Source organism: Balaenoptera physalus (assembly GCF_965194825.1).
Source record: "Balaenoptera physalus genome assembly, chromosome: 1".
NCBI classification, from domain to species: domain Eukaryota; kingdom Metazoa; phylum Chordata; class Mammalia; order Artiodactyla; family Balaenopteridae; genus Balaenoptera; species Balaenoptera physalus.
The window spans coordinates 121,567,425-121,592,076 of NC_138882.1; the positions used below are offsets into that span (position 1 = coordinate 121,567,425).

Below are 24,652 nucleotides of genomic sequence, written 5' to 3' on the forward strand. Positions count from 1 at the left end.
CTGGTTGTTTTGCTTTTTCTTCCCTTAAGAAGAGAAACCCTTGGGAACCCTTGGGGTCCCCAAGTTCGTTTTTGGTCCTCTTGTCATTTTTATCTACACTCTAGCTTCAAATACCATCTACTTTATTTCTAGTTTATTTAGCATGTTGTCCAAACAACCATCTTCAGCCCAGGGCTCTGTTTTGAGCTTTTCACCCACATTACTTTGTATACACCTCTGTTAGTAGCTAGAATACCATTCTGAGAATAGTGGTCTGTTCATCAGTCTCCCCCGATAAAATGGGAGAACTGTTACAGAATAAGATGCCTAGAACATATTAGTAAGGACTTAATAAATGTTTTAGTAATGTCAGGTGTGTACTGTGTGCCCAGTACCTCTAAGAACCTTACGTATATCATGTCATTTAATTCTCACAGCAGCCCTGTGAGAGGCATGAGGTAGACATAGCTTCATTACACGGATGAATAAATAAGAAAATGTGTTTATAATAAACAGTGACCCCCCCCAAAAATGCAGACGTTAAATTAGGTGTTAAAGTAGTGGGATTGTAGGCGGTTTTTCTCTTTCAGAAATTTCGTTAATATTGTTGATAGGCTGTATATGCGTCTTGTGTGTGTGTGTGCGTGTGTCCGTGTGAGACCAAATAATTTTAAAACTTGAGTGGGCAAACACAGCAACAGGAAATCGTTGGGTAGGGTCTGGGAAAAGAGGAGGAACCCTAAAGTACAGACAAGCAGAGACTCGACTCCGCCTGTGAGCTGTCTGCGCAGGCGGCGACGGCCCGCAGGCAGAACAGCGACGCTCCCCAACCAGGGAAATGATTCCTTTCGGTGAGGCCAACCCGCGGCCACATGCAAATGACCTGGAGGTTGTGGGCGGAGCCACTCCTGAAAGGCTCCGGCCGGGGGGCGGGGAGAAGGTTGGCCCATGGGCTGGCCCCGATTGGCTCCCACAGAGATGGGGCGGGCTCTCCCGAAGGCCCGGCCTCACCGAGGGGCGGTGCCTGGGCCTGGGCCTCTTGGAGAGGGAAGGAGCGGGAACCTGAGCTCCGCGTCGGGAAGCTTAGGTCGGCTGAGCCCTCGGCTCCCAAAGGCAGAGCCGGAAGCGCTACAGTTTGACCCACGAGTCCATCTGTTTTCGAAGGCGTAGCCCTCTTCCTCCCGACCCTCTCCGCCTCCCCTTCTGCCCTTTCATCCGGAGGCCGAAGCCCCCAGCCTGGGCGGGGCGGCGCAGCCCGAGCTCCCGCACCCGGAAGAAGCGCCATCTCCCGCCTTCACCATGGAGCCCACTGCGCCGTCCCTCACCGAGGAGGACCTGACTGAAGTGAAGAAGGACGTGAGTAGCACAACCTTGCCCGGGCACCGCCGAGGGCCGGGGACGGGCGGGGCCGAGGGGGGGGCTGCATTCCTGCGGGCGAGGAAACCCAGCGTCCTAGTCCGAGTCGGAATCGGAGGAGGAGCCCGCGGTCGGAGAAGCGAAACGTCCGGGCACAGCAGGACCACGGCGAGCCCTGCATCCGAGGGACCTTGGTGGAAGTGATCTGATGCCCGCTGACCTGTTAATCCACCTTTTAAGTGAATAAAAGCAGGGCTTGGGTTTCTGAAAGCTTGTTCAGTGGAGCGTTTCTTTACAGTCAGCTTCTTGCCCACTCCTCACCCATCCCCTGGTGATTTCACCCCAGCTGCGCTTTGGAGCTGCGTTGTTAGGGATCGACGACTCAAGTTCATCCTTGAGTCAGACTGCCTTGGCTGCTGGCTCAACCTGGAGCAAAAGCTGGACCAGATAAAGCATCCCAAGCAGTGGATCAAATACGTGAAACTTGCAAAGGGGGTTGGGGGAAGCTGGACAGTTGAAAGCACAACCCGGAATTCCCCTAGTAAGCAAACGCCCACGTATTTAAATTGAAGGGGCGCGGAGGGGGGCGGGGGATGAATACATGAAGCGGAGAATTAATTTACAGGTAAACGTTGGAGATATTCAGCAGCTAAATTATGCTCTTCTGCTTGGATGCTGAAGTGCACAAATCTTAGTATTTATTCGTAAAGAATGACTTTGTTGAGGTCTGACTTGTTTCTCTTTTCCTTTGCTTTTAGTTAACTTGTTTTGCCATGTGAGACTTATATGAGTACCATTAAAATACTTTATAGTAATTCAAATTCAAAACAACATGAACATGAATTGTGTTCTGGCTTAACACTGCAGTACTTATACAAAATCATCTTTGTGAATTGGACAGGACAGCAGCTTTTTAAATGTGTGCTTCCTTTTCCCCTCACCTGTAAGGTTTATTACACTGTACTCATAATTACAGTTGGTATGACTCATTAGCAAAAGGAGACTGGTTATGACTGGGACTTGTACTTTAGTTTCCTCCTTCAACAGAGAATTGTGGAGCACTTATTATATGGAAAGTACTGTTCTTGGGCCTGGAAAGATATAAAAAATGACAGGCCCCTGCTTTACATTCTAGTTAAGACTGGGACATTGATAACTAATAAAGAATAAATGAGTGTTGTGCTTTTCAAGATTTGTGCCAGTAAAAACATGAACTTCAAGAGCTAGGCCTGCTGTATTCCAGATACTGTGTCACACAGTTTACAATGTTCCCATTTAATCTGTACAACAACCTCTAAGGCAGATAATTGTCTTTCCCATTTTACAGTTGATAAAACAGGTAGTGAGAGGTTACAAGTGGGAGGATATAAAGCCTGTACATAAACACAGATGTGAAGGGTGGCTTCTAGGCCTTTATTTTTTTCCATCAGTTCATTGATATTATCCATCTCCATGATTTCAATTTACAGCTATATAAGAAATCCATAACCTTGGGGAATCATGGACACGTTTCAGGACATCTATGAAAAAAAATATGTGCACATTTTTTTCTTAGAAATTTTTTTCATGATGTTTTCAAAATGGTTTATGACCTTAGGAGTTTTAAAATTATCATCCACATATTTGGGCTTCCTTCTTTCTCAACTCTAAGTGCTTATTTCCAAATATCTACTGGAAATCCACTTTTATATCCTTCAGATTCCTCACTTTGTCTAAAATTGAACTTTTTATCATCCTTCCCCCAAAGCCACTTGCTGTTTCTGCTGTATCCTCTGTTGTGATGAATCCATGGGGATTGACTGCTGATACCAAAATTCATGGATGCTCAAGTCCCTTTTATAAAATGGCGTAGTATTTGCATGTAACCTACACACATCTGCCCATATACTTTGAATCATCTCTAGATTACTTATAATACCTAGTACAATGTAAATACTGTGTAAATAGTTGTAAATACAATGTAAATGCTATATAAATAGTTGACCCACACAGCAAATTCAAGTTTTGCTTTTTGGAACTTTAGGAATTTTTTTTTCCAAATATTTTCCATCCACTGTTGGTTGAATCCGAGGGTGCGGAACCTGCAGATACAGAGGACTGACTGTACCACCACTTATCCACCTGGAAACTCCCACTTCTTTTTTTTTTTTTTCAGGCTCCCACTTCTTCACTATACTCCTTCTCCCTGTGTGCTCCATCTAGTTGTTTACCTCTTTTTTGTTGAATTTAGTTCAGTTTCATAAATATGGACTACACACTGTGAGACTGATACTGCCATTGATTCTAACAGTTCAAAAATTAAAAACTAAGACACAGTCTTAGTTTGAGAAGAGCTCAACTTCTTGTGGGGTGGGGGAGACATGTAAAATGACAACTGCAAATCACAAAATAAGTGCAATGAATTTTACATTCATCCAAAACATTATCTACTTAGCACTCTGCTAAATGCAGGATATACAGAGTTGAACAGAATGTACCTGGTTCTTGCCTGCTTTTAACATGTGGGTTCTTAAGGTTGAAAACAAATAAATGTATAATTCCAAATTATGGTAAGTACTATGAAGGAGACAAACAGATGTTGAGCCAATAACAAGATAAGAGGGGAAATCTACTTGAGATAGGATGGTCAGGGAAGGTTACATTTTTTAAACTGATTCCTGAAGGCTATGACAGAACTGGGAAAGAGCATTCTAGGCAGAATAGAATTTGCAAAGGATCTAAAGCAGGCAAGATCTTGGGGAAATTGGAAAAAGGCAGAGAGTGCCTAGAGGTGAAGTTAGGATGGTGGGCTAGTGCCAGATTATGAAGGGTCTTACAGATGGTAGTAAAGTGGGATTTTTTTCCCAACTGTAGTGGAGACCTATTGAAGAAATATATTTTTAAAAATCCCTCTGCCTAATGTATGGACTGGGGCGAGCAAAAGGGAGAAGAGGGAAACTAGTGAGGAGATCCTTGGAATTTACATAGTTGAGAGATGATGGTGATTCGGATCAGGGTACAGGCAGTGGAGATGGATGGAACAGGAGAATTCCAGATGCATTTTTTAAATAGTAATGATAAGACTTGGTGATGATTTGAATGTGGGAGTTGAGGAAGAGAGTGGAATCAGATTAGTAAGTGGAAATGTCAAAGCAACAATTAGACCTATAAGTTTGAAGATCAAAAGAGAGATCTGAGCTAGAAATAAAAGTGTGGGATTAAGTGAGTTTACCTGGGGAACTTGAGAGCTAGAAGGGAAAGGGAGACCATAGAAAAGTTTTAAAAAGTAAGAAGTTATGGCCGCAGAGATGAGAAGAAAGCCAGGGGAGTGTGGTATTCATATAAGACAAGAAAAGAGTATTTCAGGAAAGGGATGGTCAACTGTGTTCACACTGCTGAGAAGTGAGATGAAGACTGAAAAGTATCAGATTTAGTGATAAGGAGACCCTTGGTGACTTTGAGAAGAGTAGTGGGACAGAGTGAGAATGTCTGGGAGTGAGTTGGGAGATATAAGTGGAGTCCTGTTGTATAGAAAAGTGAAGTGTATACACTGGGTGCTGTAAAGGCTGGAGAGGAGTACTCATTTGGGGGAGTTTAAGTAAAGTTACCTGAAGGAGATGACCACTGTCCTGAATTTTAAAGGATGAATAGGGATATGGGAAAAGAAAACAAGGCAAAGGTAACGACTTAAAGAAATGTAGTGGAAAACAGTTTTAGGAAGAACATAAAGTTCCAGAACGTAGAGTAAGCTGGAGAGGTAGGCAGGATCCATACTATGAAGCACCTGCCTGCCATCGTCAAGTGGCTGTTATTTATTGAATACCTACTGTGTCAAGCCTTCATATGCACTGTTCCATTTAGTCCTCCTACAGGTCCTGCTAGGTATTTATTATTGTTTTACCAATAAGGGACCTGAGGCTTAGAGAAGTTAAGTAACTTGCCCCAGCTCTCACAGGAGTATGTGGCAGATTCAAGATTTGAACTGAGGTTGGTCTGAGTCCAGAGCCATGCTCTTCACTTCTCTGCTATTCTGCTATGGTTGAGAAACTTCATCCTTTAAGTCGAGGTGGAACACAGTGTTTTAAATTTTTTAAAAATTAACTAACAACATTTCAATATTGGTAGAATTCATGTAACACTCCAGATTTCCATTTTTTCTTGAAAAATTGGAAGGTCTGATAGATGTGTGAAGGAAGAATTTGAGCGGGGTGGGGAGAGAAGGAAGAAGTACAGCTAGGTGTCTTGTTAATAGTCGATGCAAGATATATAGGGACCCGAACTAGGGCAATGCTACTCATAGGGATGGAGTGAAGGGGCAGCTTAGATAAATATCGGGGTAGATTGGCAGGACTTGGTGGGTGGGTGATCGATCGAATGTGCCAAGTGAGTGAAAGAGAGGAAAAGTCAAGGATGAGTTGTAGGTTTATAGCATGGTTGGATGGATGGTGGTACTCGCAAGTGAGTTGAGAATGTTGGAGGAAAACGATAGGGGAAGATAACAAATTTGGTTTTGGACATGTTGAATTTTAAGTACCATTGGGATCTCTAGGTGGAGAAAGTCTTGATCACATAGGAAAATTTAGGAATCATCAACGTATGGTAGAAATGACAACAAATGAGGTTTTCCAAGGAGTTCATCTTTTAAATCTATTTTTCTCTCTCCTCATCCCCACAGCTTAAATTCATGCACTCAGCTTATCATATGTAAGATCTTGCAGCAGTCTTCTAATTGCTCTCCTTTGACCCCAATTTTTGCTTTCCCCCAACCCTCTGTAAAAGTTTTCTTATTGCCTCTTATTTATAAACCTTTGATGAGGTTTTGACTATAGGGAAATGTAATTTCCCTCATTGCCTACCTTTCATGCCTCTAGCTCAGGTGTAGTCTCTGTAAATTTCCCAGGTCTTGGAGGCAGAGTTGGTTGCTTCCCCAGTACTTGACCTATATCTTTTTTTCCAGGTCATATTCCATTGTCTCATAATTTTTAGCTTGAGTTGATAATGTATTCTTCAACTAGACCACATGCCCTTTGCATGCAGGTTTCAAGTCTTGTACATCTTTGCATACCCACTGCTCAGCACTTGGCATATTTGGCATTTAGATATGTGAAATGTTTCGCGTGGGAATTCAGTGGACTGAGAACTGTAGGAACCCTTCACCCAACCTACTTTTCTGCCACCATATACTCTCATATACTTTGAAGATTTTCCATTGTCTTTAGTTCATCATTGTCAATGTGAATCAAGTTAGTCATCATTGTCATCATCACTAACATTTACTCATCACTTACTATGTACCAGGCACTTTCTCAAGTGCTTTACGTGTGTTAATTTATTTCTCATAACACTCAGATGAGGAAACTGAGGCACAGAGGATTTAAGTTACCCAAGATCGCATATTTAGTAAATGGAGGAGCTATAATACAGTCACTCACATCAAATTGTTAATACCATTTATTAGGACCCACATTGATTTTTTTTTTTAATTTTTATTTATTTATTTATTTATGGCTGTGTTGGGTCTTCGTTTCTGTGCGAGGGCTTTCTCTAGTTGCAGCAAGTGGGGGCCACTCTTCATCGCGGTGCGCGGGCCTCTCTCTGTCATGGCCTCTCTTGTTGCGGAGCACAGGCTCCAGACGCGCAGGCTCAGTAATTGTGGCTCACGGGCCTAGTTGCTCCGCGGCATGTGGTATCTTCCCAGACCAGGGCTTGAACCCGTGTCCCCTGCATTGGCAGGCAGACTCTCAACCACTGCGCCACCAGGGAAGCCCCACATTGATTTTTGACTAATTAAACCTCGTTAGGCACTTCTCAGGTCTAGGCCTGTTTATGTGATTTCTTTTATTTCTTTAATTTTTTCCAATATCCACTATTCCTTTAGGTTTCTTTCCCCCCATACCTTTTTACCTTCCTTCTACCAAGGCTGAGTTAGACTATAGTCTTGCCAACTGACTCCAAAGATAGACCCAGTATGGTCCCTTTTGGTTTAGGTTCTTTCTTTTTCTTTCTCTCTCTCTCTCTCTCTCGTGTGTGTGTGTGTGTGTGTGTGTGTGTGTGTGTGTGTGTGTGGTTTCACTCTAGAAAGATGGAAAATTAATAACATGAGAAAGTTATAAACTGAGTTATCCTCTCTGGTCCTGACTAATCCTGGATTCCTTGCTAAATGGAAACTAAAATGTACAGTAACCTCTGCTCTCAACTTTACCCCTGAAGGCCCTCAGCAGACCTCCCTATTTCCACAGACCCAAGCCCCCTAGATTAGACTGGCCCCCTCCTCACAACAGTTTGGTCTTGGTTTATAGATGTGAAGATGAGATCAGAGCAGTTCAGAAGCAGTGAGGAATATCTAGTCAGGGACCTACTTCTGTCTAACCGGACCTTCATTTTAATAGCATGCCTTTAGTAGGGCTGAGCCTCCTGACTTCAGGATGTTTTCTCTCACCAGTCAGATTCCTAACTAATCAGTCACCTTTGTGATTTCCTTAGGTGTTTAAAAAAAAAATACATTGAGGCATTTTTTATATCTTTTAGGCTTTAGAAAATTTGCGTGTATACCTGTGTGAAAAAATCATAGCTGAGAGACATTTTGATCATCTACGTGCAAAAAAAATACTCAGTAGAGAAGACACTGAAGAAATTTCTTGCCGAACATCAAGTAGAAAAAGGGCTGGAAAATTGTTAGACTACTTACAAGAAAACCCCAAAGGACTAGATACCCTGGTTGAATCTATTCGGCGAGAAAAAACACAGAACTTCCTGATACAGAAGATTACAGATGAAGTGCTAAAACTTAGAAATATAAAACTAGAACATCTGAAAGGTAAGATATCTTCGTTATCCAAAAGTTTATTTAAATGTAACAATGCTTTTATAAGTAGAATGCAAAACAAAACAAAAACCTAGAAGTGATCATTTTGCTTTTATTCAAAAAGTTCAACCTTCAGAATTACATTCAGTTTGCATTTTTTTACCTTATTTGATGTCATTACATTGCAAAAGTGAAATATCACTCAGTGTTCTGTATTTATATTTGTTTAACAACACATTTATAGAAAACAACTACAATGAAATCCCAGTATACACAGGAGTTTGTTTCTAAAGTCAGCAGAATGCAAGATTAATCTGTTCAGAAGTAACCCCTGAAAATGCATATCACACATAAAGAACAGTGTATAGGTAAAGTATTTTACCTTTGATAAACTCTGATAGTTTTTCTCCCACCAGTTGATCACACGATGAAGTAGTGGCTTATGTTGATAAGAATCATCTTGTATAAGTTATATGTAACTTTAAACACTAGAATCACACTCAGTGTTGCAAAATGAGAGAGGCATAAAACTGAGATTAAGGGAGTAGCAGATTTACCTCTTCCATTTCACCCTCACCCCAGAGCACACACTCACTAAATTGGAATGCTGTGTAGAATTGTTTGCACGATTTAAATCCCCCTCTCCCTCCAAACCCCCATCTTTCTCTGTCTCTCTCTACAGAGCACTTAAGATAAATGTGCATGCGATACAGCTCTATTCCAGCTGTTCTAGGCAAGGGAAACAGAAATTAGTAATTTAGGGCTTTTCCCTTAAGGAACTAAGTCTATAAATCCATGCTGGAACACAGATGAAGTTTCCCCTTGAGCCATATTTAAGAAAATAGTTTCTCTTCCATGGGACAGAAATGCTGACTGTATTGTGAAGTTGAAAAACTAGTGGAAAAAATTGACGTACAAATGTACTTTACAGACTCTGCAGGTTTTACCTAAAATCTGTCAACTCAGGAAGTTCTGTGCCTGTAGACCATTGGGTTGAATATTTGCTAAGCCTAACAGAAAGATAAACTGTGTTTGTGTTTATTCTTTCCACGCTGAGGCTAATTGTTGGCTATACCCTTTGGATATGATAGAATTCTTTGTTCAGAACAACCTCTGTCATTTAAGTAAACTGTTAGGTTGAGAACCAGGACATTCTCTATTTAATGTGAAGAGGAGACCTGGGTTCTAGCCATCCCCCTTGCATGAAGTAGTCCTGGAATGTTGGGCATGACTTGACTGTTCCAGGCCTCTGTCTTCTCGTCTCTAATAGTGAGAGGCTATCCCGAATGACCTGTAGAATCCCTTCCACTTGTAACACCCCATGATTCAAGAATTGGAAGTAATTAACTCATAGAGTTTTAGCATATACCCAGTTCAAAATTGGGGTAAATTTTTTTTTTTGTGTGTGCTGGAGTGCTAAAGAATATTTTTTAGTTGTGAAAGCTATTTCTTATTTTATGAATAATTTTAGGGACTACTTTATTTTTTCCAGGTCCTTCAATGGTTAAGTATAAGTACACAAATTAAATGTGAATTGTAGCATGTCATTTAGCTTCCTTGAGATTATTTCTATATCTAGAAAATGTAAATAATAGTATGGTTCATGATTGTCAGGAAAAGCAGATAAAATGTGAAATGGATTGTGACAATTCATAAACTGCTATTTAAATTTGTGTAATCTTTAAAAAGTTCGAAGATGGGTGTGGACTCAGTTTTCTAGTTACTTTTCATTTACATCTGAATAATTTTATTGTAGGACTGAAATGTAGCAGCTGTGAGCCTTTTCCAGATGGAGCCACAAACAACCTCTCCAGATCAAATTCAGATGACAGTAATTTCTCTGAAAAACTGAGAGCATCCACCGTCATATACCATCCAGAAGGAGAATCCAGCACAGCCCCCTTTTTTTCTACTGATTCTTCTCTGAATTTGCCTGTCCTAGAAGTAGGCAGAACTGAAAACCCCACCTTCTCTTCAACTACGCTTCCTAGACCTGGGGACCCTGGGGCTCCTCCTTTGCCACCAGAGCTGCAGTTAGAAGAAGAAGGAACTTGTGGAAACTCTAGTGAGATGTTTCTTCCCTTAAGATCACGTGCTCTTTTGCGGCAATGACAGTTTACTGCCTTTTAATTTTTTTAATGATGACAAAAAATATTTGAAAGGATATGAATCTTATAAAATTGCTGTAATGACTTATTAACATTTGATACATGTCTTAAAATGCAACGTAAACATACTTTGTAAATAGAATTTTTTAGAATAAAAGAAGCATACTTGTAGATAGCTAAAGTCGTGTTGATCATGTACTCCAGTATTTTCTCTTCATTTTTGAGGTAATTTAGTGTTTTCACTTTTGTTTTATGTTTTAAGACTAATTTTAATAGAGAACATTTCTCTATTTGAGAATAGAGTCTTAGGCTGGGAACAATGTTTCTTCTCTGTGCATTTGTGCTAATAAATTTCACAGTCTAATAGTCCTTTCCAACCATTCAACAGTACATTTTCAGAATTAAGCTGTTCGTATTCGGTAATAAAGCCAATCACTGCTGGGAAAACTGCCAGCGTACAGAAAAGAATCTTTTTCCCACTCAATTGGGCTTACAGGCACTTAGAAAGTCCCCTTCTGATTCAGAGGAATATCTATCTAATGGAGTTTGAGCCACCTACGGTGTCAATTTGCCAAAATACATTTCTTATTAATCTTACTAATTAATACTACTTTCTTAAGATTTTCACACTCTTTGCTTTATCATTTTCATTCCTAAAGAAAAATCTTGGCATAAACTTCAGTTATTACATATAATTTAATGAGATTTTAAAAATACTTTTTCTGTACTTTTTGTTCCCTTTTAATGAGGACCACTGTACAGTTGAAATAATTAGAACAAAATGGTTTTTGTGTGTGTATATGTGACAATTCTGTTTTTAGTACTATTTGGAACAAGCGGGCCATTAGCTAGATATGTCTTTTTGTTCTATGACAAAGTTTGACTAATTTTACAAATTTATAAATCTTTCATTGTTTTCATTAAACTATATCTATTCTAGATATCTGTCTCATATATATTTCCACTACTTGCAAAAAGCAGAGATGGAAATATGCTATTAAGAATAAATGTTAAGTTGTAGTGCTGTGTTTTGGAAGTTTCAAATTTTTCAATAGGAAATAAATACCTAAAACTTTTTTTATATGTACCAATTTTAATAGGAAACATTAATTCAGGTTGTGAGATGGAGTTGCACTTCTGGATGGACTGATGAAATTATCAATCATGAAGAAGATTGGCATATTGACTTTAAAAAAATTTTAAAGACTGGGTGATTTTTGTAGTATAAACATTTTCTAATGATTATGGAGAAATATGTTTCACCTCCAGGGTAGCATAACAAAATAGTGGCAATTAAAAAAAAAAATAGTGGCATAATACTTAAAGAAACCTTTTTCAAAAGCAGAAGCAAGCTTTTCATTTCATTAAAATAAAATTTGATATGCAGTTACTTTTTTAAAAATTTAAATAGGATTTATTTGGAATCAAAGATCATAATTTAGATATGGTGTAGCACCTATATTTATAGTTTTCTTTCAGACTGTTGACTAACTATGTAGACAATAAAATTAAGGTTTTCTTTTTTTTTATTTATTTTATTTTTGGCTGTGTTGGGTCTTTGTTGCTGCACGCGGGCTTTCCTCTGGTTGCGGCGAGCGGGGGCTACTCTTCGTTGCAGTGCGCGGGCTTCTCATGCGGTGGCTTCTCTTGTTGCGGAGCATGGGCTCTAGGCGCGCGGGCTTCAGTAGTTGTGGTGCGTGGGCTCAGTAGTTGTGGCTCGCGGGCTCTAGAGCGCAGGCTCAGTAGTTGTGGCGCACGGGCTTCATTGCTCTGCGGCATGTGGGATCTTCCCAGCCCAGGGCTCAAACCCGTGTCCCCTGCCTTGGCAGGCAGATTCTTAACCACTGCGCCACCAGGGAAGCCCTAAAATTAAGGTTTTAACAAACTTAGGCTTTTGGTTTTCTGAATCCTATGAAATCAGTTTATTTTTCCTTTAAACACTGAAAACCAGCTGTTGCCAAAAATGTATAAATTTGAATGACAGTGTGACATGATATAGTGCAATTGGTTATTGGGTTGATTAATGCAGCAGTGAAAATTATCACTTAATATAAAAATAACACCTTCGAGCTCACTTTTTTAAATTGCTTTTAAAAAAATTGAGACTTTTTTAGAGCAGTTCTAGGTTTACAGAAATCTTGAGCAGAAAGTACAGAGTTCCCATATACCCCCTGTTTCCTACATTAACATCTCACATTAGTACATTTATTAGAATTGATGAACCAGTCTTGATACATTATTATTAACTAAAGTTAATAGTTTACATTAGGATTCATTCTTTGTGTTATACAGTTCTACATGTTTTAACAAATGCATAGTGACATGCATCCACCATTATATTATCACACAGAATAGTTTCACTTCCCTAAAAATCCACTGTGTTCCACTTATTCATCCCTTCCTCTTCCCCCCCCCCCCACCGCCCCACCCCTTCCCATCCAGCCCTGGCAACCACTGATCTGTTTATTCTCTCTATTGCTCTGTCTTTTCCAGAATGTCATATACTGAATGGTTGGAATCATACAATATGTAGCTTTTTCAGACTGGCTTCTTTCACTTAGCAATATGCATTTACATTTCCTGCATGTCTTTTCATGCTCACTTTTTCAAGAGCTAATTCCATCTTTGGTCAGCATGTCATTCCTAGAGCAAGGGCAAACACTGGCAAATTTGGAACTTACCAGGATAATGGCAGTTTTTTTGCTTTCAATTTTTTTTGTTGTTTCGAATTTTTAAATTTTATTTGGGAGGTTTTTGGTTTGTTTTGATAAACATTTTTTTCTTTTTCGGCCATACCACTTGGCATGTGGGATCTTACTTCCTTGACCAGGGATAGAACCCGTGCCCCCTGCAGTGGAAGCACTGGAAGTGTGGAGTCTTAACCACTGGACTACCAGGGAAGTCCCTTGATAAACATTTTCTAAAATTTAATTTAGTTTAATGATTAGTTCTTTTGTGGTTAGTGATTTTTGTCTCCTGTTTAAAAAAATCTTTGCCTATCCCAGTGCTGTGATGATAATCCCCGATGTTTTCTTCTGGAAACTTAGTTGTTTTCATTTCACAATTAGCTCTATGATCCATTACAAAGTAATTTTGTGTACAGTATAAAGTTGAAGTTAAGTCTTGTGGCTACTGTCCTTTTACCTAAGCAGCGTGAAAGGGAGCAGGAAGTTTCAGGCTCTGTCCTTATCTTGTATCACTGCATAAATAAGTACATTGTTGATTTTGGAGGGAAAAAAAATAGCTAACCAAGCAGCGATTCCATCTTTGTTGTTAAATGTAATCTTTTGAGGGCTTTCTGAAAGAAGAGCTAAATTTAAGCACAAACAATATGTGGGCAACTTGAGTGCTGCTCCTAAAGGCCTTACTCTGATTTTGCCACTCTATTTAATTATCAGACAGTTGCCCTTTACTGTGGTGGTTCCCAAACTTTGCTGCCTATTTCAGAATCACCTGGAGAGCTTTTAAAGATCCGGATGCCAGGCTGTGGAAGCCAGTCATCAGAAGTGAGTAAAAATTTCTAGGTGGTTCCAACGTGCAACAATGTTTGGAAACCACAGTCTTACTGGGTGCCAAATACAGTGGTTGGTGTTTCCACATGTGTGATCTTGTTTTTAATACTAATAACAACTCTGCAAGGAAGGTTTTATTGTTACTTTTTTTTAACAGATGAGAAACAATCTCAGGATAAAGTATATGGCTCAAAGTATGTGGCACAGCTCTTTAGAATTAAAATCTAGGGCAGTTTGACTCCAAGATCAGTGTTCTTCCTACAACTCCATGCTCTCTTATTAACATTTCCTAGACGGCAGAAAGGTAAGGGTGGAGATTGTGTATTTTTTCACTCATAATTCAATATTTATTGATTACCTATCATTTTAGGTGCTGGCGATACAGTGATAAACAAAACAGACAATGTCTATGTTCTCATAGAGAACTCACATTCTAGTTGGGGGAGACAGTTAGAAAATAAACAAGGAAACCCTGATAATTCTAGTTGCTGTGGATACAAAATAGGGCATGTATGAGCTAAACAGTAACTTGGACCAAAGTGTTTATAGCATTATGAGGGAACTCCTCTCAAAGCAGGCAACATTTGAGCTGAGACCTAAACCATAAGAAGGAAGGAGCCAGCTGTGTAAAGTTCTGGTAGGAAGTTTAGGCAAAAGTAACATCGAGTGCAAAAAGTCCTGAGGCAAGAATGAGCTAGTGAGGACCACACAGGCCTGTATGGCTGGAACGTAAGTATGAGGGATGACTAGGGAACTCAGGAGCCTGGATTGAGATGAGGTTTCACAGATAGCGAGGATCAGATACGGAAGCATTTACAGACCATTGTGAGAAGTTTGGATTTTCTTCTTTCTTTTTTGTATATTGAAATAAAAGAGCTGTATTAGGGACTAGTATATAACATTTGCATACATTTTCAGGGTATTATACTATATTCTAAAAAACTGTTATGCTCAAGGGGCGTTGGGCCATACTGTATCAGTTTGACCTCTGGAGGGGCTGGAGGCTATGTCCACATGACCAATCCCCAATAAAGACTGTGGATGCTAAGTTTAGGGTGAGCCTCCCCAGATGGCTCCATGCATGTTGTCACATGTCTTTGCCGCAGAAGTTAGTACTGTCTACACCTCCACTGGGAGAAGACAGCCGGAAGCCCTGCATGTGGAAAGCTCCAGCACTCTGCACCCTGCACCTCTTCCCTTGGCTGATTTTAATCTGTATCCTTTAGCTACAATAAACCATAATCACGAGTAAAACAGCTTTCAGAGAGTTCTGTGAGTGCTTCTAGCAAATTACCAAGCCTGAGGATGGTTTTGGAGGCTCCCAAACTTTGCACTTTGGGACCATCATTTTCCTTTGTCAATGTAGGTACTTGGGTGGAAAATTTTGAGAAACAGATCTACACCCTCATAAATTATAATCCACAATACTTATTGATCATCTACTCAGTGACAGGCACTGAGCTAGGTACTAGGAATATAAAAATGAACAAAGCACACTCCAACTCCTCCCCTGAAGGAGCTCACAGACATTGTGCTATGGGACTGGGAAAGAGTGAATAAGACATCTTCTCTGCCTCCTGGAGGTGAGTGTATCGTGTTAATGAACAGGCATCCTGTGAACCTTTACACTGATACCAACTTTACTGCTTTCACTTGGGTATAATTCCCTCTGAGTTCACAAGGAGGAGTCAAAGATTTCTAGTTTCCCTTGGTGGCTAGGCACGTGGTTATGTCATTTATTGTACTAAGAGAGGGAACACAAATGCAGAAGCAAGTTATACGTAAAGACAAGTTACTGATCTTTAAGTGGGTGTTTGAGACCCCAGCACGATGTCCATACATAAAGTTTAAGAGCCAAATGGAGGTTTGATCCAGAACTTGAGAGACTGGAGTTGGAGACCCGGATTTGGGAGTCACAAGCATTAAGGTAGTTAATGCCCTGGAAAGGGATGGTCTGACTTGCAACTTTGTAACACCCTCTACAGATTGTTAGTAAGTGTTGCTGAAAGCTGGTATAATATGTTGGGAAACACCAGTGTTTAAGGGCCGTACAGAGCAAAGCAGGCATGGAAGGAGGCTGACAATAAGAATCCAGAGAGTTTGGAGGACCCCCAGAGTGGTGTGATGCAATACAAGAGACGTGCCATCAAAGGAGGTTGCTCAGAGTGTGCTGGAATGAGGTCAAGCAGGAGAGGATTCACTTTGGGACTTGGTAAGTCCACTTACCCATAGAGGTCTTCCATGACGACTGAGGGGAAGCACATTGAGAGTAATTTTATTTCGAGGAAGAGATGCGGCAGGATCAGGAAGAAATCCTGGCCTCTCTGGGCAAGGGCTTTAAGGTGGCGGTGAAAAGACAAAATTTTTAGCTTTTCTGTGCCTTTAATAAATTCTTACTGAATCTGAAAGTTTGGTTGGACCACTGCCTGAGGATCTGTCTCTTCTCAAGGGTCCTCAGAAAAGAGCATTAGAAACCTCTGATTGAGGACGTGCGGGGCCCCGCCTCCAGTCTCAGTCCTTCAGTCCGGCCGCAGGATCACGGCGCAGCCGCCAGGGGGTGCAGACTCCGGGCCCATCAGCGAGACTTGGGGCGGGGCCAACTGCGGGGCGGGCCGTGGCACGGCTTCCGGTTTCCGGCGGAGCCATCGGTAGACGCGCGCAGCCGTCATGGCAGCGGAAGAGAAGGATCCCCTGAGCTATTTCGCGGCTTACGGGAGCAGCAGCTCAGGCTCCTCGGACGAGGAGGATAACAGCGAGCCGGAGGAGACAAGTCGTAAGGCCCCGGATCCGGCGAAGTCGGCGGGCGGCTGTGGGAACAAGGCGGAGAAGCGGCTGCCTGGACCCGACGAGCTGTTCCGGAGCGTGACTCGCCCGGCCTTTCTCTACAATCCGCTCAACAAACAGATAGACTGGGAGAGGCACGTCGTCAAGGCGCCAGAGGAGGTGAGGTCCCCGACCCCGTTTCCCGATCTAGGCCCCGGCCTCCGCCCCCTTCCTCCTGAGCCCCCTCCTGGGGACCAGCTCTCCGCCCCCCACACGCAGTCACCCCCTGCGGGATGCCGCACCACCCTCTCCCACCTCCAACCCTGGGGAGCCCGGGCCCCCTCCCCCAGCCTGGTGGGTGTCAGACCGGATCCGCAGCCCCGCCCCCTTGTGAGGAGACCCAAACCTCCGCGCTCGGTGCCCTGACCCCGCGCGGAGAGGACTAACGGTGGTGACTCCCCCGCCCCCCTGCTGCAGCTTCTCCCCGAGACCCCTTCCCTTTGATGCCGAAGTGCCTGCGGTGCTGCCTCCAAGACAGTGTCTGCTGCAGCCTCCTGAAGGGGTCAGCCTTGGCGTAGTATCTCTGAGACTGGATTCTTCTTTGGTAACTAAAAGTTAATAGCTTTATTCGTATAGGGAACCCTTTGGCTTTTCACTTAACAGTGTTGTGATTTTGATGGAAAAATATGTCTTTAAACCTTAAAAAAAAAAAAAAAAAAGTCAGCCTGAACAATAAGCGAACGGCAGGGAGGTGCATGTGCCCATACCGATTATAGGAACCTCGGTTCGTCACAGTGTTTCTTAATGTGTTTGCTTAACAGCCTCCGAAGGAATTCAAAATATGGAAGTCAAACTATGTACCACCTCCGGAGACCTACTCTACTGAGAAGAAACCTCCCCCTCCAGAGCTGGATATGGCAATAAAATGGTCTAACATATATGAGGACAATGGTGATGATGCCCCGCAGAATGCTAAGAAAGCTAGGCTTCTCCCAGAAGGGGAGGAGACGGTGGAATCAGGTAAGGAAAGTCAGACTCCAGTGGCAATGCCTTTTGGTCCCTGTGATGAGTTTTAAGAGAACGAGATGTTTCATGAATGAAACTTCAATCTAGTCAGTTAGCAAACTGATTGTGATGGTCTTTGGATGTCTTTTGCTCTGTGTGTGTGTGTGTGTGTGTGTTTAACATCTTTATTGGAGTATAATTGTTTTACAATGGTGTGTTAGCTTCTGCTGTATAACAAAGTGAATCAGCTATACATATACATCTATCCCCATATCTCTTCCCTCTTGCGTCTCCCTCCCTCCCTTTTGCAGTGTTTTTGAGAAGGGTCATAAAATATTCAGGATTTCAGGTGAAATCTTTGATGTCTCAACCAGTAGTATATGTGATTTAGGATGCCTTATTATTAAAGCAGCGTGAGTTATTTCATGAACTCTTTGTTGTGACTGCAGTTGTGAAGTGCTGATGGCTTCATTTTATATTAAAGCAATTGTGCTTTAGAGCCAAAATTAGTGTCACAAAATGAACTTAACTGAGTATTACTACATAGTAATTAAAAATAGTAATAAGATAATGACTTAGTTGTCTTGCGTTAGTTCATAATATCATAATTCCATCTCTGGCTTAGACTGTAAGTAATCACAGTAATCTCTGCTTCCATACTTTTACCCACCCACCCCCTTGCCTAAAACCCTTCACCAGCAGCAGAGTGAGCCCCCTATCATAGGCCCTGCCTTTTTCTCCACCCTCATTTCAGATGGCCCCCTTGTAGAACTTTAAGATCTTAAAATTCAAAACTGAATAGACCATGCTATTTTATGGTTCCATGCCTTTTAATATATGTTCCACCTTAGTCGGGAATGATTTTCCCTCCCTCTTTGGCTGGTAAACTCATTCATCCTTTAAAATCCAACTCTAAGAAAAAGAGAGTTGGTAATATCTAAATCTCAAATATTACCTTCCTCTAGTTAATTATTTGCTCCTCTGTACCCTGTATGTGCACTTACCACCTTCTATGTGATTTTTTGTTCATAAGTCTGTCTGCTTTATGAAGATGAGTTCCTTAAACAGCAGGGTCCAGGGGTTATTCATGTTTGTAATACAGTTTGTAGTATATTGTGAGTATTCAGTGGATTATTGGACTAAATATTTTTGACTATCATTTTTATGGAAAGAATGTGCTGGTTTTGTTAAACAAATTTCTGATCTTCCCATAATACAACTGCTACTTACTTAGCTCATTTTACAACTGCAGAGAATTTTGTTTGTTTCAAGAGAAAGGGTAACAAACTGGTAGGAGTTCTTACTCCAATTTTTGTGTTTTTGTTTGTGTTTTTTTTAAGGAATAGGATATTAATTCAGATCTAAAGTATCTCTTCACAAAATTAATGCTTGTTAATTCCAAATGGGAAAAAAATAGTAACTTCATTTTGGAGTTACTTCATTGTGGAGAAGCCTGGCAGACACCATTTTAATCAAGCGATTAAAGTGAACATCATAAATAACAGGACAAATCAAAACTGAGTGTCACTTGAACACAGCATCACGTTGGTGATGTTCCTGCCGAACACAAACACACCCAAACTGAGGGATATTCCACAAAATAACTAGCTGAATCTTCAGAAGTATCAAGGTCATGAAAGTCAAACAAAGACTGAGGAAACATTTTTGACTACAGGACACTAAAGAGATGTGACAATTAAATGCAATACACATTCTGAAGTGTATCCTTTTTTTGCTATAAAGGATATTACTCTCCAGTTTTGATTCTACCTGGCTTTCCCATTTCTTTCCCTGACTTCCCAGTGTGAACTAGAAGTCACTAGTGAAGGTACCTCTTCAGTAAATGGCATCTTTTTGGACATGCCAAATGAAGTGGACATTAAAAATACTTCATATTTTATAGTATCTTTATATAATTAATAAAAAACACTTTTGCATAAATTACATTTAATCCTTACAACACCTTGTGAAACCAGATAGGGAAATGTCAAAATGAGAGCTTATGTGACTTGTCCAAGATCACAAAACTAGAAAATGCCGAGCTCTAAAATAGTACCTTCACACAAGTTTTCTAATTTGTTACTCTTAGCAACCTAGTACAGAAGTGGTACATGATTCATTATTACTGTTTTGTAGACAAGAAGACAATCTCAGATTAAAGAATTGCCCAAATTCACACAGCTAGGAAGAGGCAGAATAGGAATTCAAATTCAGATCTTTAAATGGAAATGATGCCATATTAAACTGGGGTTTAGTCTCTTGATGTTTTGCAAGCGAGAGTGCTTGAGGAGTAGCTGTCCTGTGGGAAGAATGGCAATAAGGCCACTAGAGTTGATATTCAATCTAGGGTGTCATAGGCTGGTGCTCTCCTATCTTTGTTCCTATGTGGAAAAGGCAAGGTTTATATACCAGGACAAGGAAGTAGAAAGAATTATCTTTTTTTCCAGCTTGCCTTTTAAGTTCAGATAGCAGGAAATATGCCTGAGAGAATGCTGCTATTCCCATAGGTAATTTCTGACCTTTTGATCATATGATGGTCCTCCATTAGAAAGTGGATGTTGGCAATATCAAAAAACAAAAGGACCCCCGTGCTCAGCCAGCTTAAAGCTGGATCATAAGATTAAAAGATAATACTGAAATCTTCAATTTTGACTTTAATGTTGGTTGTTGAATGTAACTGTCTTCTTTTTGTAATGAATACCTTCCTTCTTAGAAGTGATTTTTGCCATTTCAAACTCCCATACTATGTTCACAGATCGATTTCCCAACATCTTTTTTTGCCTCTTTTTTTTTTAATTCATAAAATATCTTGTATTAGAAGCTCCACATTCTTTTTTTTTCTTTTCAATAGGAGATGGAGCAATCTGCTCTCTTTTTTTTTTTTCCAGGTGGATATATCTTTTAAATTTATTTATTTATTTCTGGCTGTATTGGGTCTTTATTGCTGCACGCGAACTTTCTCTAGTTGTGGCGAGCGGGGGCTTCCCTTCGTTGCGGTGCGCAGGCTTCTTATTGCGGAGGCTTCTCTTGTTGTGGAGCACAGGCTCTAGGCGTGCGGGCTTCAGTAGTTGTGGCATGCAGACTCAGTAGTTGTGGCGCATGGGCTTGGTTGCTCCACGGCATGTGGGATCTTCCCGGACCAGGGCTCGAACCCGTGTCCCCTGCCTTGGCAGGCAGATTCCTAACCACCGCGCCACCAGGGAAGTCCCTCTCTTTTTTTTTTTAATTAATTAGTTTGTTTATTTTTGGCTGCACTGGGTCTTCGTTGCTGTGCGCAGGCTTTCTCCAGTTGCTGCAAGCGGGCTTCTCATTGCGGTGGCTTCTCTGGTTGCAGAGCACAGGCTCTAGGCGCGCGGGTTCAGTAGATGTGGCTCGCGGGCTCTAGAGTGCAGGCTCAGTAGTTGTGGCGCACAGGCTTAGTTGCTCCGCGGCACGTGGGATCTTCCTGGACCAGGGCTCGAACCCGTGTCCCCTGCATTGGCAAGTGGATTCTTAACCACTGCGCCACCAGGGAAGCCACAGAAGCTCCACACTCTTAAATAATCTCATTTTTAGATTATCAAATTACTTTGTTTTTATTTTTCCTTCTCATTTTCTGCCCTTTGGCCTTTTTTGCCAGTTAACTCCTTCCAGATAAAAGAAGCTGGGAAAAATTCAAAACTCATCATAAATCCTTACTACTTATCAATACTTGTTTAGTGTTTGTAAAATGTAGATGATTAAGGCTTAGATATTTATTGTAGCTTAATTAACATGTAATTAATCCTGAAGGTCTAACTAAAGTAGCTAATGCTTTTTTTTTTTAAGAATTTAGAACCTTAGTTTCTATTAATAATTTAAGCTTGTTTACCTCAAGTGACATGAATTCCATAACAGAAAAATTGTTTCCTTACAAGTGCATCTGTAGTATATGGCACAGAGTAAGAAGCTCAGTAAAGTTGATGATCGGACATTTCAAGATCTTTTTGGTTTTTTTTAAGACAATGCCTTGTTATATCACTAGATGGCATTAGCTCTTCTGCTCAGTGACTGGTAGGAAGTTATTTTTCCAACCTCAGTAGTTTGTGTTTTTGTTGTTATTCAGTAAATGTACTTGTAATAAGTGACAGATTAAACGCAGAAGTGTCTCAGGATGGTCTTTTTAATATATGTTAACAGTACATTTTCTAGTAGAGTTAGAAAGTAATTTCAATTTTTATATTACTACTGAAAATAATCTCAAAAGTCAAGCATGATGATAATTAAGCACCAGTTTAAAAACAAAGGCCTTGGCTTGTTTAAACTGTGTGCCTCATCATTTGGTTTGTAGAACAAGTATTTTTTTGTATACATGATAAACTAATGTTTAAAACTTTGCTTTGTAAATTCCTGGGATGATTCGTTGATCTGAATTGTATTTTATCATACTGGCTACATAAATCTGTAGTGCTCTATGAAATATATGAATAACATCACCATGCTGTGTTTGAAGATGCATTACCTGCTGTTGATACTAATTATTGTCCACATCAACAAAGGAAATATTCTGAGTATGGTAGTTAGCAGAAGGGAATTGAAGGCTTAAGGTTTTAAGTTTATTTTTCCCATAATGAGTTTGTGATCTGAAAAACAAAACATATGAACAAACAAAACAAAACAGAAATAGACTCATTGATAACACAGAACAAGCTGGTGGTTGCCAGAGGGGAAGGAGTTGGGGGACCGGTGAAGTAGGTGAAGGGGTTTAAGAGGCACAAACTTCCAGCTATACAATAAGTAAGGCACAGGGATGTAATATACAGCATAGGGAATATAGTAAATAAGATTGTGATAACTCTGTATGGTGACAGATGGTAACTAGACTTATTGTGGTGATCATTCCATAATATATAAAAATACCAAATCACTATGTTTATACACCTGAAACTAATATTGTGTGTCAATTATAATCCGATTAAAAAAAAGAATAGGACAGAGCTCCCCAGTCTCTATCAGAAGAATATCGAGAAATAACATGTAAAAAATGACTGTAAAGTCCTTTTGTAATGTGAAGTGTTAAGTAATAACAATAAAATTGGCATTGTTTGTTTTTTTGACTGTTAATAAAAGGGAAGTTGAAATGAGAAAAAAAAGTTTATGTTCTGATATCAATGGCTTCCCAAATTTTTTAATATGAAGTCCCCTTTCAACATCAAAATATTTTATAGGCCACCACATGGTAGTTATTGAACTTTGAGTATCTGTTGATTGAGAAAATAAAGTACAATGAATTCAGTAATGTGCTTAAAATAACTTTGTATTTTATAAATCATAACATTTTCTACATGTTATTTATTCCATCTACGTGGAGTTCTTAAAATAATGCCATGCGTTTGTTCAGAGAGATGGGAATTAGCAGCTGCTCTGTGCTACCCTGTGTTTTGTTGAAACATGTAGTTGGATTGTTTTAATTGAATAAAAGGGCCCACTGTTTCAGGTTTTACAGTATTTTTATTTATTAATTGGAAATTTTCTGTGAATACAGGTACTAATAATATTTTAGAAAAGTATAAAGGACATGGTTTTAATTTGAGGTTCTTCTCCCCTCCCCCCCAAATTCTCCATAATATGAAGTGGGGGAAGAAGTCTGTTTTTCTCTTGCCTTTGGAATATTCTGACCATCCTAGGAATGGGGGAGAAAGTAGAACTACCTACATAGGACAAAATTGAAAATACAGTTTCAGTGAAACATCTACTTGTGAGAGCCTTTTTAACTTCAAAATGCACGTGTGGGGCTGGGGGTGGGGGGATGAGATGGGGGGAGGTGTTTGTGGGGGAGGGAAAGCAGATTGGAGGGGAAAGACTAGCTGATAGACACTTACGTAATGTCATGGTTAAATTGACATCTTTTTTTGTAAAAAAAAGAGAAAAAACAGAATGTGTTCCATTCTTAACGTGTAGATTATATATTTAAATATCCACCATGTATATACTGTAGAATATTTGAGAATAGCTTTATCAGAACAAATTTTGATTTTTCTCATTTTAAGCTACCTTAATATAGCACTAAAGGATCACTGTAGATTTTGTATAACACTACAGTTCAAAAAATTCCTTATTTTTACTTGCAATTTAAAATCAGAGTTCTGAAAGTTATTTTTGTGTTTTTTATTAGAAAACTTTGAAAGAAACATTAGTTGAGGATTATGATTTTGGTATAGAGTCAATGAAATTTTAATGCTTAACATTTTTTTTTAATTACTGATTGAAACTCTTCCTTTCCTATTTAAAGATGATGAAAAAGAAGAGCATACTTCTAAAAAGCGCAAAATAGAACCGGGAGAACCAACAAAGAAGAAAAAATAGAAAACAAATGACAAGAATTTTTGGACTGTGAAACTTTGTTGAAATGATTTTTTTTGGCAGATTAAATTGATATTATAAATTATTATGAAACAACATCTCCATGAAAGTATATGTCAATTAGCTAATGAGTATTGGTGTAGGAACCTTCCACTGTAGAATTCATTTTTTATTTAAAACGTATATGTATTTAAAACTCAAATGGTGACTTGTGATTGTGAAATTGACAACACTTGGAAGCATTCTTGCTACCACAGAATTGGTGACATGCTTTGAGTTTCATCCCATGTTGACATGCCAATGTTCTATGAACCTTTTATAAAGGAGTATATTTTTAAAGTAAATATATTGTACTGTGAACTTGTAGGGTGCTTTTCAGCAGTGTTTGTACAGTGTAAATAGATCATGGAAATAAAATTACCAATATTACTATTACTGCATAACATTAACATTTGAATATTTGTGACAAGTACCCTCTTTGCCATGTGACATTTTGATAGTGGGTATTACCATTTAGGGAGTGCCTCCTGTGTTCCAAGTGCTTTGTGCATATATTATCTCTGATCCTCAGCCTAATAAAGCAGGTATTAATAGCCTCATTTTATAATAGAGATTAATTTATCCACGGTTACACAGCTAGTGAGCAATGAATTTGAGATTTAACTCAGGACACTTGAACTCCAAAAATATCACACTAAACCACCTATCTGCCAATCAGAATTTAGTCCTCTTCGCTCAGGAGGAAACTCCTCTGCCCTCCTTATTTCTATAATGATCCATACGTCCTGAAGACCATTAAAAATATTACTGAAAAAAAAAGTCAT

The 24,652-nt window shown here is 39.9% G+C and overlaps 2 protein-coding genes and 1 long non-coding RNA gene across 3 annotated transcripts; 2 read left to right on the forward strand and 1 right to left on the reverse strand.

The window, feature by feature from the left end:
* The first annotated feature begins 993 nt into the window (after window positions 1–993).
* On the forward strand, window positions 994–11,764 carry BCL10 (BCL10 immune signaling adaptor). The gene is made up of 3 exons (XM_082410718.1): window positions 994–1,335; window positions 7,843–8,131; window positions 9,876–11,764. The coding sequence occupies exons 1-3, from the start codon at window positions 1,279–1,281 to the stop codon at window positions 10,229–10,231; spliced, it is 702 nt and encodes a 233-aa protein (XP_082266844.1). The 5' UTR covers window positions 994–1,278; the 3' UTR covers window positions 10,232–11,764.
* On the reverse strand, window positions 11,742–16,372 carry LOC309637012. Its single transcript, XR_014250342.1, has 2 exons — window positions 15,966–16,372; window positions 11,742–12,090 (listed from the first exon to the last, which is right to left on the reverse strand). It is a non-coding gene; the product is annotated as an uncharacterized lncRNA (long non-coding RNA).
* On the forward strand, window positions 16,356–24,423 carry LOC309636942 (UPF0690 protein C1orf52). The gene is made up of 3 exons (XM_082410794.1): window positions 16,356–16,682; window positions 17,324–17,522; window positions 23,758–24,423. Exons 1-3 carry the CDS (start codon window positions 16,407–16,409, stop codon window positions 23,829–23,831), a joined length of 549 nt encoding a protein of 182 aa, XP_082266920.1. The 5' UTR covers window positions 16,356–16,406; the 3' UTR covers window positions 23,832–24,423.
* Window positions 24,424–24,652: the final 229 nt, after the last annotated feature.